Source organism: Palaemon carinicauda, chromosome 42, assembly GCF_036898095.1.
Source record: "Palaemon carinicauda isolate YSFRI2023 chromosome 42, ASM3689809v2, whole genome shotgun sequence".
NCBI classification, from domain to species: Eukaryota; Metazoa; Arthropoda; class Malacostraca; order Decapoda; family Palaemonidae; genus Palaemon; species Palaemon carinicauda.
The window spans coordinates 57,771,201-57,790,785 of record NC_090766.1 but is presented as its reverse complement, the minus strand read 5'-3'; the positions used below and the strand labels follow the sequence as shown (position 1 = coordinate 57,790,785).

General features: G+C 33.9%; 1 protein-coding gene across 1 annotated transcript in view; it reads left to right on the top strand.

Annotated features, from left to right (window-relative positions):
• The window catches only part of LOC137633176 (kinesin-like protein KIF2A), a 118,551-nt gene extending 103,898 nt beyond the window's left edge, over positions 1 to 14,653 (top strand). The window contains exons 4-14 of the mRNA XM_068365333.1: positions 7 to 118; positions 1,713 to 1,875; positions 2,632 to 2,726; positions 3,073 to 3,235; positions 4,223 to 4,469; positions 4,650 to 4,850; positions 5,803 to 5,914; positions 6,421 to 6,631; positions 9,423 to 9,552; positions 11,113 to 11,287; positions 11,687 to 14,653. Of these exons, the coding sequence (XP_068221434.1) occupies positions 7 to 118; positions 1,713 to 1,875; positions 2,632 to 2,726; positions 3,073 to 3,235; positions 4,223 to 4,469; positions 4,650 to 4,850; positions 5,803 to 5,914; positions 6,421 to 6,631; positions 9,423 to 9,552; positions 11,113 to 11,287; positions 11,687 to 11,817 (1,740 nt within the window). The 3' untranslated portion in view covers positions 11,818 to 14,653. The remainder of the gene's footprint in view (positions 1 to 6; positions 119 to 1,712; positions 1,876 to 2,631; positions 2,727 to 3,072; positions 3,236 to 4,222; positions 4,470 to 4,649; positions 4,851 to 5,802; positions 5,915 to 6,420; positions 6,632 to 9,422; positions 9,553 to 11,112; positions 11,288 to 11,686) is intronic.
• Positions 14,654 to 19,585: the final 4,932 nt, after the last annotated feature.

The window sequence follows — 19,585 nt, the reverse complement described above, 5'->3', positions numbered from 1 at the left end:
ACTCAGAATGGAGAAATACGATCGAATGCCTTGCAAAACAAGATTGGCCAAACTCCTGCAAGATCAACAGAAAATATATCAACATCTACAGTTAGTAAAGCAGCATCAGTACCAGCGTGTAAGTGATATTTTTTGTGCAATATTTTAAAGCCTCAAAGAGATCATGCTTGTTGATGGAGTTATTCCACCATCCCCCAGAATAGAGATGAAATATTGCCCTTATCAGTTTAATGATTTAAGGTAAAAGATGTGTAGCTCCTCATTAAACATTAATTATTTTGATTTGTAGGAAATAAGAGTACATTAATGATATAAAAAGAAAAAAATGGGTTCAGATTTTCTATGCATGTAGAAGTCATAAGGCTTTTTTGAAGCATGGTTCATTGCCAGTAGTAATGATTTACCAAAGTTTTTGGAGAGGTAATGTGATGATAGTGGTTGTCTGAAATTCTACAAGAAAGCAGTACCCATGCCATTAGGAATCCTTTTTATTGCATTTTGGGAAAACATTTTTATAGAAAGCTGTAATTCTTACTGTAGGGCGTGGAATTGCTGTTGCTGTAGGCACTATTGGTAAGTTGTATATTACTGTAGGTGTAAATTTTAATCTCTCTCTTCACATTATACGAAGCAAAACATACTATGACAAAATTGTAAATAATGTAGCATAAGTCTTCTGGATAGTATTATTTTAATTTCATATTGTTGATCTCTCTCTCTCTCTCTCTCTCTCTCTCTCTCTCTCTCTCTCTCTCTCTCTCTCTCTCTCTCTCTCTGTCTCTCTCTCTCTCTCTCTCTCTCTCTCTCTCTCTCTCTCTCTCTCTCTCTCTCTCTCTCTCTCTCTCTCTCTCTCTCTCTCTCTCTCAAATGTGTGTTTTACTCCAAATATCTTCATGTATCAAGAAAAATACATGTTGAAGATGATAGAGAAAAAGATCCCTGAGGAAATAATATGCTTAGGTACAGTAGCATGTAAATGTTTCTCTTGGTTAGTTTGTACATTGTATCAACTTCTAGAATTTTCAGTTTCTTGCAAGTTTATGCAAGGAATATAGATGAAGGTTAATCATCATATTTTATTACTGAGGATATTTTTCAGGTAAATATGATTTCAAGGGAATTGTATGCCTCTGGCTAAGGTGATTCATGTATTTTGTTTAAAATTGATTCTTTACTTAGTTCCACATATAAAAGAAGTGCAGTATTGTGGCTAAACAAAAAGAGGGCCATTACATGTTTAAGAATGTACTGTACATCCTTTTACAGTTTTCTGAAAGACAAGCTTTTGATTTTACTTTTAAGTACTGTATATGAATAGAGTACTCATTGATTTTAGTAATGTACAGTAGTAAAGTATTATTATGTTTGTAGTTTGAGATATTCAAAAGTTTACTTTTCATTGAATACCTGTACAGTATATTGTATAATGGGAACAGTTAAGTTTTCCATTATTCCAAGTCCATTAGATAAATGGATTTTATTTAGACTTTTAGTTATGAAACAAAAAGAAATTTTTCAACCTATCAATTAACGACATAATAGGTCATATGTAAAGTGCAGTATATTAGCAAAGTGTATCTTCTGTACAGTGAATTAATATAAATCCTTGATACATCAATATCACATATTTGTGCAAAGATATTTGGGTCATGTATTCAGTCGAAAGTATCCTCTGAATTATCGAATCTTAATCCCTCGACCTTTCCGACCAGCTCGCCGACGGAGTAACGTTGTTAAGGAAGTTGATCGGATACAAAAGAAGAGAGAGGAAAGACGGAAACAGCAGGCAGAGAAGAAAGAAGAAAAGGAAGCTTTAATGAATCTCGACCCTGGAAATCCACAGTGGGAGTTCCTTAATATGATTAGGGAATTTAGGTAAGTCACGGCTTAAGAAGAACATTATTATTATTATTATTATTATTATTATTATTATTATTATTATTACTACTTGCTAAGCTACAACCCTAGTTGGAAAAGCAGGATGCTTTAAACCCAGGGGTTCCAACAGGGAAAATAGCCCAGTGAGGAAAGGAAACAAGGAAAACTAAAATATTTTAAGAACAGTAACATTATTAAAATAAATATTACCTATATGAACTAGAAAAATTTTAACAAAAACAAAACAGGAGGAAGAGAAATAAGATAGAATAGTGTGCCTGAGTGTACCCTCGAGCAAGAGAACTCTAACCCTACTATAGACAGTGGAAGACCATGGTACAGAGGGTATGGCACTACCCAAGACTTTTAAGTTTTTACATTATTCTCAATGGTTTTAATTGTTTACTATATTCCATTTAGTATTTTGGTATTGCAAAGGTTTTCTCTTGTTTTAAGTGTTTACTATACAGTATTGTATTTTTTGTACAATTTTTCTCTAATTTTAGAGGTGTTTAGTGTGTTCCATTTAATATTGAAATTATTTTTCTCAGTGGTTACAGATGTTTACTGCATTTAATATTTTTGATATTGCAAAGGTTTTCTGTTGTTTCAAGTGTTTTCTCTATTGTATTTAATGCTGTAAATTTTTTCTCAGTGACTTTAAAAGAGTTTGGTGTATTCCATTTAATAGTGTAAATTTTTTCTCAGTGGTTTTAAGTGTTTACTGTACTACTGCATTTGATATTGTTACAGGTCACAGCTAGAGTTTAGGACTTTGAAAGATGGAGACCCTCTGGAAGAGCACCAGATCACTGTAGCTGTTAGGAAGAGACCTCTAAATAAGAAAGGTACAGTTTACTGTATTATTATTATTAGTAACCAAGCTACAACCCTTGTTGGAAAAGCAGGAGAAGTTAGATTTCCAACAGGGAAAAATAGCCCAATGAGGAAAAGAAATAAGTAAACTACAAAAGTGATGAATAATTGATGTAAAATATTTTAAGACCAGTAATGATGTTGAATAGACGTCATGTATAAACTGAAACCACACTTGTGTATGAAGTGTTGGAGTTTTAGTATACTGTACAATACCGTATTTGGAAATGATGGTTAATTTTAACTATTTAGGTATAGTTTGGCTGTCACCAGGATAGATTGAGATAAGTTAATATCCTCAATGTTTATATTTTTCAGAAAATAATAGGAGAGAAATTGATGTTATTACTATTCCCAAGAGAAACACCTTGTATGTCCATGAACCACGCACGAAGGTAGACCTTACAAAGTATCTCGAGAATCAGAATTTCCGCTTTGACTATGCATTTGATGAATCCTGTAATAACGAATTGGTATACAAGTAAGTTTATTTTCTTTCATTCAAGTAGATTTATATATTTCACTCTTTTTCTTCTTAATTTTTTTTAGTCTTATTGCAAGTGGGTGCTAAACCTCACAGACATTGGTGTTATTCTCACCAAAACCCTGAAAACTGTTCTGAAGTTTAGTGTTTACTGAATGATGGCCCTTTTTATTTTATTTTTTATTTCTGCCAGTGCAGGAGAGGAAATGTTAAATATACTGTATATTGTTAGTCATATTTTTGTATTATCATAATGTCATTATTACTGTGCTATTTTTCATAAAATATTGACAAATTTGCACTAATAACTTGAATGGTACAAAAGCCTTAGGTCCATATTAGTTGCACAGGTTGTCTAAGCTTTCTGCTTTTACTTTTTAAAAGTTCTCCTTAATCTTTTTACACTTACATGGCCAACTTCTTCATCATTACTTTGCTTCAAATTAGAATCTCATTTTAAATAAATAGAACTTTTTGGCAACCGCCTTGCAATGTGAATTGCTTCTCATGAAACTTTAGTAATGCATATTATTATATAGTAGACTTTATCAAATGAAGAGTTTTATACTTTACAGTTTGTTTTGGGTTGGCTTCTTTTCTGCTTGCATGCAGTTGAATTTAGTCTGATGAATGTAAACCTTATGGGTTTTGTAGTTATAGTAGGTCCTCTCTTTGTCCTCTCCTTTCCTGTAACTAAATGACAAATTATATACTCCTATAGGATTTTCATTATTGCCCATCAATGAAATGTTTATATAGTTTAGCTTTAATTATATATTAGATAGCCTTATTCGTAGTGGCCAGGAACCTATGATATCACTACTACTTGGTGTTATTTATTTGAACTGAATGTTAAGTCATATAGTTGTGCTATCCAGTTAAAATTAGTTCACTTCTTGTTTTGTATACTATAAAATTCTATCTATTAAGAGAAACGTATTGGTTACGTAGACTTTTCATTTCCTTTGCGTCTTGTTTTCTTAGGTATACAGCGAGACCTTTAGTTCAGACTATATTTGAAGGTGGAATGGCAACTTGTTTTGCATATGGCCAAACGGGCTCTGGTAAGACGCACACTATGGGTGGAGACTTCCAAGGTAAAAGCCAGGATTGTGCAAAAGGTGTTTATGCAATGGTAGCAAAAGATGTTTTCGTTTATGAAAAGAGTCCTAAGTACAGAAGCCTTAATCTTCAAATATCAGCAAGTTTCTTTGAGATATATGGTGGCAAGGTGAGCAATCGTGTTCTATTCATATATTTTGGTTTGGTAACTGTGATGTTTGTTTATATGTTTCTTGTTGCTTATAATGTTATGACTATTTTCAGGGTTTGGTGATGAGTTTTAACGTTCATAAATTGAAGTAAAAAGAGTTTTATGATCTTTAATGACATTATGGCTTTTTGTCCATAGGTTTTTGATCTTCTAAATGAAAAAACCAAATTAAGAGTTTTAGAAGATGGTAAGAACGTTGTACAAGTTGTTGGTTTACAAGAGCGTGTTTGCGAGTCTGTCGATGATGTCTTGAAGCTTATCAACTTAGGTTCCCAAGTCCGGACCTCTGGTCAAACTGCTGCGAATAACCAGTCATCGCGTTCTCATGCTGTCTTCCAGGCAAGTATATACCCTATTGTATCTTGGGTTTATAATGTTGTGTTTAGTTTACTTACCTTCACCTATAGTCAATTTTTTTTTAGTGAGGCTGATTTGCACCGACTCGGAGGGGTGCCCTTTTAGCTCAGAAAAGTTTCCTGATCGCTGATTGGTTGAACAAGATAATTTCTAACCAATCAGATAACAGGAAAATTTTCCGAGTTAAAAGGGCACCGCTGCAAGTCTGTGCAAATGCGCCTCATTAAAAAAATTGAGTATAGTAATAATGATTGGAAGGAGATGAAACCCACAGTAGAAGTTTGTTATTGCAGCGGTCCATATATTATTGAGCTGCTTTAATAGCAGTATAAAAGCTGTGTACTCAATGGCCCCTCCCACATGACTCAGGCCTAACATGTTGAAAGTGAAGAACATCTCAATTATTAAATATTTCAACTTTCACATAACAAACATTAATTATAAGGAGTTAAGAATTAACAATGGCATCTTGTTTTTCGTTGAATGAACGAAAAGTAAATTTGTACAATGTGTTTGTTTGCACATTGAGCATCTTCAGGTGTTTTATTGGTGTTCAGGATTTTTTTTTTTTTTAAATATTTAAGGAAATAGCCTTATAAATATACTGAAATCAATATTTTGGAGACCTATGAATATTGTAAGGCTATCCTTTCATGCATGAGTTTTTACTTTCTTTGTTTCATAGTAATTGAACAGAAAGTGATCGTTTCTGTTTAAGTAAACTCCTTTCCTATGGCATTGTTCCTTTTCCTAAATTATTCTTTCCTATGGGATTGTTCCTTTTCCTAAATGATTGATTACTGTAGGATCCTATTTTCTGACTTCAGAAAATCAGTATCATCTCCCATTTACCGCATTATGTGCAAGACCAGTCAACCACCAAGCTTTGAATTTATCTTCTTTCTGCCTTTAATTGGTGATTTTCTCTTTACAGATTATTTTAAGAAACAGAGAAAAGGGACTCAAACTACACGGCAAGTTCTCTCTTATTGACTTGGCAGGTAATGAGAGAGGAGCTGACACTTCCAGTGCCAACAGACAAACACGTAAGCATCTTTTTTAAAAACAATTTGTTTTACTGTATTTTGTTTTGTTTTGTAATATAGGGAGATATTATTGGCTTTTTGTTACGAGAGGCTTTCAATATTTTATTTTGTTTGAGAACACAAGGAGGATGAGAAGGGGTTGTTATGTATTTGCATAAGAAGGGAGCAGTAACCATTATTTGTAATCACAAGCTCAATACATATGAAATCCAGAGTTTAAATTATTTTTTTTTAGTGAACTAGTTTTATTCTTAGTACTGTAGTCATATGTTTATCTTCATTATGAAATTTTTAAAGCATGTGTTATCTTTGTATGGTTGCATTTCTAATTAGGCACTGTTTCTTCCCACGCTTGTATTTTATTTTTGCCATAGTACCCTTGTAATTTATGCTCCCAATGAATATCTGAGCCTTCACACTGGTCTGTACCTGATACTTTCATTATTATAGCCATCAAAAAGTTTCTGGTTTCTTTCATGATTTAGTAAATTATATTTCATTTGCAGGAATGGAAGGTGCCGAAATTAACAAGTCATTGCTTGCACTGAAGGAATGCATTAGGGCCCTGGGTCGCAAGGGAGCACATTTACCATTCAGGGCATCAAAGCTTACTCAAGTTCTTAGAGATTCCTTTATTGGAGACAAGAGCAAAACCTGTATGATTGCAATGATAAGCCCTGGCATGAACTGCTGTGAACACACACTCAATACGCTTAGGTAAGGAAAGTAGTAGGCTTGGGAATTGACAATTCCAAAGATTTTGAGACTCCTTTGTCTATTAACCAGAAGTTTTATTTTTGTTTGTGTTGCCTATTCAAATTTCATTACGCTATGACATGCTTTACAGGAGAATAGAATGGAAAGAGTTTATAGAGATATGAAAATTTTTATTGTAGTCTTCACTCGGATATACAGAAGAAAATCCTCAGGTAATGGATTTATTAGAAGTATGCCTAAGCTGGTTTTATTTTGATTGACAATAAGATTATCAGTAGTAGTTATTATTTTAGACATTTTTTTGTCCAAGTATTTTTGAATGGATCTTGAGTAAGAATGGCTTGTGCCTTACACAGTATGAATATCATAGCATGAAGTAGTTTTGTGTAAAGTGTTAATTTTATTTTGTACAAACCTATCTTGTAATTTTTTAACAAGCATACCTAGTTGTAAAAATTTTTTCGTACAGTACACAAAAAAATAGAAATATTACATTAAAACGGTAAAAAAACAAGTTAAGCATTCTACATTCAAAGGCCAAGGACAATAGGTCCTTACCGGCCCTGTGCAGCCCAGCTGAAGCGACTAGGGAGCAGCATCTTTTGCAGTGTTGCTAGTCTTTCTGAAGAATATAAGATCGCCATTACCTGGGTTTAGGAGTTGGTGGGCAGGATCTCAAAGCAAGGCAGCCATGAGTCCAATCCTTTAGCTCTTTCCTACAAAAGTGACCAAACCAGTACTAAAAGGGGCCGACACACTCTTGCTTCAGTACGTAAGGAATAAGAGATCCTAAAACCTTGTTCTGGCTTCGTGCTACAATTGGTCACGTTATCCCCCAATGGAACAAGACGACCACCACGGTTTCTTTCACACAGCCAGATTATCGGATCTACCTCAGCCTTGCGGAAAAACATGTCAATGGGTTGAGTATTGAAAGTTGTCTGAAAGCATCAGACCACCTTTACAGACCACTTATTATGGGAATGCACCCACCTGCGCTTGGATACTTTTACCATAGGATTGGTGGTAGCTCTCAACAGGTAGTGGAGCAAACCTTGCTTCACACAGGACAAGAAGCAGCAAATCTAAGATATCAGTTGTGCCATCACTCTAGGAGGAGAGTGAGAATGACCGGCATTTCTTTCTCTTCTTTCCCATTTCTTCAGGTGCAGCAGTTGCCTCGTTGTGTCGCTGGAATGGGAATGGTTGCAAGTATGCTTCACTTCTGGGTAACTTCTGTTGTAAATAAAATAAAAAGTATTTATTCCCCAGGGGGTGGATGGTTTGTTATGTAAACCCACCAGTTTACTATCGCTTTACATTGTATACACAGTATCCTTCAAGGATAAGAGTTCATCCATGACCACCTGTCATTTGAACAGTACCTAGCCTGTAGCCTTCAAATATTACCTTGGAAAGTGACTGGAGTTTTTACTATCCTATTAAAGGACAAAGGGTTGTAATCATGCAGAAACAAATGATCAATGTTAAAAGTAGTTTATATTTTTCCTAACTGTACAAACCAGAGTCCATCAAGTTATACTATTTTTGCCTTATCCACACTCCAAGCCCCAGCTTAAGGTCAAAGTGGTTATTCAATGTACTGGCCGGGTGCTAGGCTTCCCTGCCACTAATTGCCGCCAACTTGTTTAAATCTCAAGAGCCAAATTCCAGCTACACTGGAAACTCACTCCCATTGAAGGACTGGTTTGTATAGTAATGAATAATACATATTACTTCAGAAAATTTGTAATTTTTCATTGCTGCCCCAGCCAAAAATCCCGGTTTTCCACTGGGATCCCCATAATTGTTTTTATATGGGGTGGGGTAGGAAAACACATGAACGGATATTATTATTATTATTATGGTAATGGATAAAACGCAAGATAGAGAACATGTAGTTAGTTATAAAAATGTATGGTTCATATATTTGGCTAGAAATTAAAGCATCATATATTTACCATTCTGTTTGCCAGTTGGTTGTAATGGGTTGTTTCTTGTTTTATATGCATATTTTTGGTGGTGTAAATACATCTATAGTAGTTTTAAGTCGAGTATTGCGGTCTTTGTCATTTACTCTTATGAGTACTTTCTAAAGAGAGAATTTAAGAGTTTTTAGATTTTTTGACATACTAAAGATCTTAATATAATATTCTTCTTCTTCTTCTTTGTCTACATCTTTTCCCAGTTCTATGTGGGGTCGATGTTTCTGGTCAGCTTTCTCCATCTACCTCTGTCCCACACCTCATCACCAGTTAATCCCTCTGATCGAAGGTCATCCTTGATACAGTCCACCCACCTTCACTTTTCTGATTATACTCACTGACCATAGTTGTTTTGGCTAATATTACTACCCTCTATTTCTATCTTTCCTCTCTTAAGTTATATGTTTTTAACTGTTAAAGATCTTTTTGATCCAGGTAGGTGGTTAACCACTTGTTCCTGGTATGTGGTTAACCGTTTGGTATTCGTGGTTATGTTGCGATGTGTCAGATGAAATGTAACGGTAGCACACATTTCATGAAGATAAGATTTTTTTTTCATATTAGTGCTTGTTTTAGGGTTTAAGTATTGAAATTTTATTTGTGGATTATGATGTAAGAACTGTTATTATATGATGCTTGAAAATGATTGAACTAATGCTTATAGTTCTACAGATGTCATATATCATGAAACTAATTGAAATGTCAAGTTTCATATTCACTGTTGTTGATGTATTTTGACAATTATTTTATACTCAGTTAATTTTTTTTACAATGGTTTCATCTAGCAATATTTTTTTTCTTTTCAGATACGCAGATCGTGTAAAGGAATTAGGAATTTCTGAGGATTCCAGACAAGATTGTAAAACTCCCACAGAAAAAGAACCTAATGAAAATGGCACAGGTGATCCTGATTACTCTAGACTGTCGGCACTAAATGTAAGTACTGTATTTTTTATATTTGGTACTAAACTGAAACTGTAATTGTATATACAGTATTATTATTATTACTTGCCAAGCTACAACCCTAGTTGGAAGAGCAAGATGCTATAAGTCCAAGGGCTCCAACAGGGAAAATTAGCCCAGTGAGGAAAGGAAATAAATAAATGATGGGAATAAATTAACAATATATCATTCTAAAAACAGTAACAGCGTCAAAACAGATATGTCCTATATAAACTATTAACAATGTTGAAAACAGATGTCTTATATAAACAATAAAAAGACTTGTGTCAGCCTGGTCAACATAAAAACATTTGCTCCTACTTTGAACTTTTAAAGTTCTACTGATTCAACTACCCAATTTTCTGTGAATGGGTATACTACTGAGTGCATTAAGTGATGATGTAAAAAAGCTTACCATGGTATTGAAGTTTTAGATCTTTTCGATCAGTGACCGAAAGTTACTATTGTTTGGATTTTTACTTTGTAATTCTGTAAGGGGAAGTAGTTATATGGTTAGTGAAATCATTACACTTCTTGCGGTTGTCAATAGGACCACTCATAGGTAATTGAAATGCATTTCACATATAAACTACATTTGTGAGTACATTTCTTGAGATATTTTATTTCAATTGTTCATTAATTCTCTCGTAGTTTTATTTCCTTGTTTCGTTTCCTCACTGGTCTATATTATTCCGTGTTGGAGCCTTTGGGCTTAGAGCATCTTGCTTAACCAACTAGGGTTGTAGCTTAGCTAGTAATAATGATAATGAATGAATCCTACAAACATTTTCTCTATTTTCTTATAAGGCCTAAATTTCTCAAGTATTCATTGATACTTTTCCCCTTCTCCCAGGTCTCTTAGATATTGGTTTGTAATTCATGCAGTTATGTATATGAATGAACTATTAGCTCCATTAAGCTTTACTGCTCATGATGAGTGGCAACTTTCATCATAAACCTTCACTAGGCATTTGCAACAAATACACAAGGAATGACTGCAATTTGTTTCATCTAAATTTTTTTTCATAATTGATGGCTACCCATTTTACTGTCCTCTTATTTTGTATTCCATGTGTATGATCTTTGCATATATAGACCATTTCCCCTCCCCAGTCTGTTTTTATGTACCATGGTTTTCCACTGTTTTGGGTTAGTTCTCTTGCTTGAGGATACACACTAGCACACTGTTCTATCTTCTTTCTCTTCCTCTTTTTTTTTATTTATATTTTTTTTTAAGTGAAATGTTTTTCCTTATGGGAATAAACTATGAAATTAATTACATAGTTAACACTTGATTAATGTATATAAAAAAATATGCATTTTCATTCATACTTTATTTTTAATTTTTTCAATCGGTAGCTTTGTAATTTTACATGAGCTTTGATTCTATCTTGAGAACACTGGCAATGGTCTATGGATATCTTAGTTTTCTCTCCTTAGTTCTGTCACTTCTACAATAGAAATTTAGTTAAACACAAATAGCGAGCAAGATTTTAGTTTTAGTATTGTAATATTTATTATTCAACATATCTTAATAGGATCTATTGCTTGCAGGAAAATGAAATGAGCGCAGATCAGCAAGCTTTCCAAGTAGCAATGAGTGCTCTACAAGAAGCTGAAGAAGAAGTGGTTGACTTGCATGGGCAATACTTCACTCACAGAGACAAAATGGACAAAATGCTAATTCCCCTTTATCAAATGACGAATGAAGTAGACTATGATGTTGATGGTAAGTTTTTATGTATTTCAAGGTATGAAATATTACTTAAGGATTGTGTGGTCATTTCATGCATGTAGTTTCAGGCTTTTTTATTAATGCCTTGAGTTTATTGTTCGTATCTTAGAGAGACGACCAACCCTGTTACACGCTGTGAACTTTCAGAACCCTTAATGACTGGTAAACTAGAACAGATTGGCAAAACTTGAGGAAATTAGCCCGAAGTGTGAATTTTCAGTGTGTATTTTATAATGGTATCAATAGATCACCACTGGATAGTTGAATTAGGGGTTGGGGAATTCATATTTATATTTTAGTTTTATTTAACCTAACCACTGAATTCATCAAACACTTTTTGAGGGGAAAAAGGTAATACAATACTGACAAATGTATGAATTTCTTTTACTTCAGCTTATACCCAGCAGTTAGAGGATGTGGTATTAGAAAACTTGGAGTGGTGGACGCAGCTACAGAAACGTGTTGTAAAGTTAAGGCTTCAGCTGGAAGAAGAGGAGAAGGTGTCTCGACGTCAACAACAGTAAATCATCGTTTGAATAATCCATCCATTGATAACATACTGGGCTTTGTACATGAAGTTTGTTCAGTCACGTTGTGGAAAACTTTTCAAAATTATTGTTTTATTAGTCACAAAAACAGTTTTTTATTTATTGAATAAAGTTTTAAGTCAATTTTAGCTTAAACTGAGATTTTTGAAGGAAAGCTAACTCTTAACTCAATAAAAAATATAGCTTTGACTCAAGGTGAGGAACAATATTTATTTCATTATTGAAAGTAAATGTTGCTAGACTTCAGCACTAATGACTTGTTATGCATTGCTTTACATTTTTCTGATATGAATGAAGATCTCAAATCTCAGAACCTGATCACCATGAAAGCAAAACTGGTCAATAATTAGTTAACATTATCAGCTAACACTGAATGGTTATAAACATCATAAAAGATGCAGGAAGACCATGGATACAGATCTCTTGTGATGTTTCATCTCTTTGTTGTAGGTAATTTAATAGTTATTAACATCATTTGTGCAATATGATTGCCTACACCATTTTCTTTTCTGTAATTTCCATCTTTGGCAAAGAAAATGGAAATTCCTATCCTAGTCGGTAGTCATAAAGTTTCAAATGGTTGGATCATTTTTGGCTAGAATTGCACTATTTTATTTTCCTCTTTTAAATTGTATGTAACCATACAGTTTAAACTCCATGGGGGTGAATTAGGTTTGTAATCTGGATGTGAAGATTAGTCATCTAGAGAGTTGGGTTCCATGGAAATTGTATTGGCATCTGCACATGGCAATGCATGCAGCTCAATGTGGACCGTAAACCACAACAAACCAAAGCTTCCTCTTGCCATGCAAGTGTTAGCGCCTTCCAGGCATTTTTTAACCAGATGCTTTATTTGTACACTAAGCATACATGTGGTACTGGCCCAGGTCACTAAAATTAAGTAGAATTGTGATATTTATTATACGTTTTAAGATTGCTCCAAGGGATGCAGGAATGGAATGTGAAGATTAGTGCTATGAGTTATTGTTGGAAAGATATTGTTTCATATTTTATGAAAATTACTATAAAAAAAAAAAAATTGAAAAGCTTCCTTGTCTTGTATGATATACTGTGATTCACTTCATTGAAAATTCATATTTCATTTTAATCTCAAAAACTATGCATTACATAAAGCCTTGTCACTGTGAATCATAGTGTTTCCTATAAGCCAAATTAGTTCATCTCTGCATTAGTCGTGCAGTTCCTGTCACTCTTATAACTTATAGAGCAATCCTTCTCATTGCTGAGTTATTAATCTCACATATGCTCCACATTTTGTAGGTCTTTAATGTTTTAAATGTTGGTGATATATCCTGTGATTTAGAAGATCAAAAACTGGTTATTGGATGAGCTATTGTGGATTTTTTATCACGCTGATTGTAATAACCTTTGAGAAGTATTGCAGTAGTGGAAATGTATGTATCAAATAGCAGTCACTAACATTCCATATCATCTTGCAGTCTTCTGATTTGGGATGTGGATCATTTTTCTTTAAAATGCAGATTCTTTGATTTCTTACATTTATTCCACATTAACAAATGTTACAGGAGAAATGGAGTCTGCAGTACGTTATTTAAAAGGATGCTAGCAAATATGTTATAGCTAAACATTTTGAGGAGGAAAACCAGACTAGTTGCTCTGTATCAGAGCACCCTTAGCATATTAATCCAGCGTGTCAGCAGTGAACCATTTTGTCCATATAAAGTGTTTTATGTTCATATAATTTTCATTTTTCTGTTATTGCTAAAAGCTTCATTCAAATGTCGGTTCATCCAATCAGATGAATTCTGCCTCATGCTTAACCAGTGCAGCCAAAGTATTTACACTGGTGTCAACTCATTTATAACTAAGTCCACTATTTTGTATATAATAGGATGTATAAAGAGAATTGCAAGTAACTCCAAATCGTAATCACCATTACTCCCTCTTTAGAAATGATCTTAGGGAACTACCTTCACTTAGTACTTCACACTGCATAACTTGTGTATTGTCTGGAGAATCTTGTGTTATCTGTCATTTTCCTTGTTACCAATGTTTCTACCAATTTGCTCTGGTTGTGAAAACCAGTACCTTCGTATTGAAATGAATTCCATTTGATGTGTGTCCCTTATCTTTTCTATTCATGGAGGTTGTCAACACAATCCTCTGCTTCTAGTAATGCTGGTTACTTTTTCATATGGGTGAGTAATCAGCAGTTTGTGAACTTAGTAATTGGTTGAATCAAGAGTACTGCACTTTATTAAACAAAATTTGAAAGCATTTTCCAAACATTTCATTCTGTTATAATGACTATTGAAGGTACCAGTAAGATGTGGCAAGCTTGCTGACTGGCTTAAATTATTTTTGCTCATAATCGTCTTGCCCTTCATGGTGGAGATTGTAATTTAAACCTATCCACAGTACGAGCAAAATTAATTGCTGCAGATATTTTATGCGCTTCAGATCTTGTATATTTATCGATTGTTGGTGCTTAAATGGTAGCAGGTCATTCATTATGCTCTGGACTTTTATTTTTATTTTTGTTTTATTACTTTATTGACACAATTTTGTGTGTGTATGAAGTGGAGTTTTGTGTTGAACAATGGAAGAGCAGGAGTGTTCTGCTTCTTAATGTGTGATTTCTTTGTAAATTTTCTTCTAGGATTATTTTTTTACAATAAACTAGCATGTCATAATATCCAGGTTTTTTATGCTTATGTATTTGAAAGAACTGTGTAGAAAACAGGATAGTTATGATACCTGTGAATATCAATGTTGCAGTTTTATGAAGTTCTCTTTTTAACACATAAATAAAAAGCACAAATGAAATGGTCTTCCAAGTTTTGTTTTTAATCCTGTTTTGGTGTGTATTGCAAGTGCAATTGTTGTGATTATTGATAGTGTTTTGTTTTAGGGGAATGAGGCCACTACTGTAAGCTCAATGCCATTTTATCTTGACACTAAAATGGCTTGCCTGATGGGTTACATATTGCGATGTGAATATAAGATAAAGTAGGAAAAGACTAAATGGAATAAATGAAGAGTAAGACAGCAATTCCATTTGATACTTATTAGGCAAATTATGAAATGCATATGTTTAGTCTTCGATTTATGTGCACATTATAAGCAGAGGTACAACCCTAATTGAAGGGGAATGGTACAAGCACAATTACCCCAACAGGAACAGCCATCCAACCTCAACTTTTACCTTTGGTGTAACAATTATATTACCTTGAATACATTTAGGAGCTGAATAGTCTTGCAGGCCACAACACCAGGCTATACAGTATAACCTAAATCCTTAAAAGGTTCCCAAGAATATTTAAAGACTTTCTCAATCCTGTATACCTATTTTTTGTGCTGTTGAAGGAGACTGGATATGTTTGGTAATTCAGTTTGATTAAGTTGCATGTTGCAATTCAGTTTTGAAATCAAGGACCTGTAAAAATCAACAATCAAATCTTGATCAATCATAAAAAGTCCTTTTGGCTCCTAGCAGCACTGACTCGTCCCTGTTATTCTACAACCGACCCTGCTTTCTTTCTTCCACCTTGCTATCCACTTAACTTTTCACTTCGTGCAACTGCAGATTCCACCTAGTTGTATCTAGCTGTTGGAAGGCCTCCTTGTCCTTACGGCACACATTCCCTTCATTCAGTCATGTCCAGAATCAATGGATTTCTACCGAACATTTGAAATCATAAAATGAGCCTCATAAATATAAAGGCCCTTGTGAAAGCCAACCTGCTAACTCCATAATAGATGATAGCTTAATGCCTAAGTGTTCATATGAGTGAATATCGAGTATGTTAAAGCTCATTAAAAAAAGAATGCTAATATAGATAGCTAACTGATAAACCTATAGGTTTTTGGACAATGAAAATGTTTTATCAATGCATTTAATAAAACACTCCTGGTGGGGGTTTAATACCGTTGATGAACTTCATGCAGTGTGCTATAGGGTCTTTGGATCATTCCTTCGGCCCCTAACTGCACTTACTTTATATCCTACTTTACCTCTGTTCCTGCTTCCTTCTTGTCCAACCTTCTAACTTTTACTCATAGCTCATAGCTGGGTTTTCCTGTAGTTGCACTTTTGGAGGTCCTAGAGTTCCTAGCACTTTTAGAGCTTAAAATCATAAATCTGATATATATTGTTTTTCCAAATAAATATGTTGAAATTAAAACTAACCAGCTCTCATTATAGTTAATGTTGTCTCATTGATCTGGTTTCTTTATTAAGAAACAAGGCAATGCCTGAGAGAACCAGATAGTTTGCAAAGAACATTTAGTTACTGCCTAAGGGATGTATGGACAACATTAAACAATATCCACTCGGAGCCTAATGAAAGTTATTTCAAAGTTTAAGCTAACTTCAGTCTTCACATTTTGTTAAGCAAAATACATGACTGGGCAACGGCTCAAACTCCTTAACCCTTCCAATTCATCATTAGCTTGGTCTAATTTTTTTAAAATTTTATAGAATAAAATTTCCACATGGCTTGGCTGAAATGTTTGTTGAATAGTTGAGAATTGTAGAATTTTCTGTCAACTTGAGCAACCAAAGGGATCAGGTAAGACAAAACACTGGTAATGTTAAAAGAAACTAAATTAGTACAATTTCTGTCAACTTTGTAATCAAACTTAATTTAATATTATCTCGTATCTCCTGTCTTAAGGAAACAGACTGTTACATATAGTAAAACTACAATAATGAAAACAAATGGGCTCAAAACATAGAGATAAAGACATCCTAATGAAATGAGCAGAGGTGTAATTATGTGTAAGAAAATGGAAGTTGGAGAATTGAAATATATTTTTCTGGTTAGTGGTTAAGTGTATGGCTTGAATTGTAGTACAGTACTGTACATGTACAAGGTTTGGGCCATAGTTAAGAATTGTGATGGTAATTTGCAATTAAAGTAAGCAAGAAATTCATTATTATAATCTTACAGATTTAATGAAGAAATAATGTCTTGAAAACCAAATTCTGACCACCCTTCCACTAAACACTGAAAAAGACTTGCATGTATATACCATCTTCAGTAGGCTACTCATCCCCACCCTCAGTACTACCCATGCTCCTGGTGGCATTGCCAAGATTTAGAAAGCGAAAAGACCTACCATATCTGCTCCTGGTTCTAGTGAGGAGTGATTCTGCTACACATCATGGTGTTAAGAGTACACTGATGGCACTAAACTGTCCTAAACCAAGTACATGGAATGCGGTTGCTGCAATGCTGTCTGGAAGGCTTTTGCAAAGACCTCATAATATCAGCAAGGGACACCCTCATCAAGACAATGGTGTGCTCCTGCCATTAAAATGTTATAGAGAAAACAAAGTTTGGTTGTGTTATGCTGCATAGTATGTGACAAAAATCATAATGAACTATGCAGGTATAGTACACACTTGTGTAGCCAAACTGTCCTCCGCAAGTTTGCTCTAGTGTCTGTGATCATGATGTCAATTACATAAAAGAAATCCTTCACAATGTACTCATCCATGGCATTACTAGCCCCAAACCAATCTAGACCTCCTTGGTGGCAAGATAAAACAGGTCTCTTAGAAGATGCTTTCCTTTTTGTAGAAGCCATTAAGCAGTCCACTTTCCACCTGCATGAATCCCATGCTGTTGAAGCAGCTAGCAGCATATACAAGGGAAAACTGGGGGTCACAGCAGACAGGAATAGGTAGCCATAAAATGGTAGTATGTGCTAAGAAATATGGAATGCCTTGATGCAGTGCTGACTTCCAGCCCCTAAATGTCCATATAACACAGGAAACCCATTACTATTATTATCAGTACTAGCTAAGGTACAACTCTGATAATAAAAGGAGATTGCTAAGCCTAAGGGCTCCAACAGAGAAATAACCCAGTGAAGAAAACAAATAATGAAATAGATAAGCTATATCTGAAGTAATGAATAAGAATATGAAATATTTTAAGATCGAGTGGCAATGTTGAAGCAGATCTGTCATATCCTCAACCTACTTAAAATCATACTTTGAGATTTGTTAGGGTTCAGTTAACTTCATGCCCCATAGTTTGCACACCATGCACTAATTATAGCCAGATCTTCCACATGAGAGGAAGAAAATTCTATTTAATGCTTTGCACAGCTATCATAGTGGGCCAGTTCGTATCAAAAGCAGCACTAAGATTGAGCAATATCAAGATACCACATTTGTTCTGATCCATCAACTTCAATTATTCCATGTCATTTATAACAGAACAAATGGCTGTCTCTGAAAGATATTATCTGTATGCTGACTAGCTATCTGGCAATGCTTCGATTCTTTCTAAGTGACCAACTATCTATTCAAGAAATCCATATTCTAACACTTTTGAAATAAATGATAGATTCGAAATAGATCTGTATGAACTTAATTCTTAATAATCTACAGCACTTTTCAGAACGTGTAACTATATCCAATTTCTCAGATTTAGAAAGATTACACTCATCGACTGTTTACCATTCCCTGTGCTGACAGAAATATGCATATGGTGTTATATACAAAATGCGCAAAAAAATTGTAATTCAGAGAACAAAATGGTGTTAAATCAATCCCCATATCCCTTGACATAATGCATGTTATAAAGTATGGGTAACAAATTTGAAGAATGTAAAGGTTTGTCATTCCAATGAACCTTTATATACCATTGTTGCGCATGAAAAGCCCTACAGACTTAAATATTAAATTGTTTCATTACGCAATGAGATATATATTTTTAGCTTTGCACACATTTGACCCTTAGGCTTATGTAACACTGAATGGGCAGACACAAGAAGTCATTCAAGATAAAACAAATACCCATAGGAAGATTCTACTGAAAAAAAAAAAAACATGAAAATAATAAAGTCCAGGAGAGGGTGGTCAAGTATTTCATAAGCAAGCTATATTTTCTAAGCATATTGCTAGTACAGTGGTAACTTGTTCTCCATTTCTAAAGTACATAGGTAAAGTAATACATCTATCTTATACATATACTTATATATATATATATATATATATATATATATATATATATATATATATATATATATATATATATATATATATATATATATATATATATATATATATATATACATACATACATACATATACCAAAGGCACTTCCCCCAATTTTGGGGGGTAGCCGACAACAACAAGAAACAAAACAAAAAGGGGACCTCTACTCTCTACGTTCCTCCAGCCTAACCAGGGACTCAGCCGAGTTCAGCTGGTACTGCTAGGGTGCCACAGCCCAACCTCCCACATTTCCACCACAGATGAAGCTTCATACTGCTGAGTCCCCTACTGCTGCTACCTCCGCAGCAGTAGGGGACTCAGCAGTAAAGTTTTACTGTATAGAGAAGAAAAGTCTTTTTTTTATCATTATATACTGTTTCCCAGTATGTTTTCCCCACCCAAAACTCCAAGTTTTCACTGAGGGTCCTCCATTATCGGTGGATATATATATATATATATATATATATATATATATATATATATATATATATATATATATATATATATATATATATATATATATATATATATATATATATATGTATGTATATATATATATATATATATATATATATATATATATATATATATATATATATATATATATATATATATATATATATATATATGTGTGTGTGTGTGTGTGTATGTATATATATATATATATATATATATATATATATATATATATATATATATATATATATATATATATATATATATTAACCTGGTTATTATTGTACTATAATG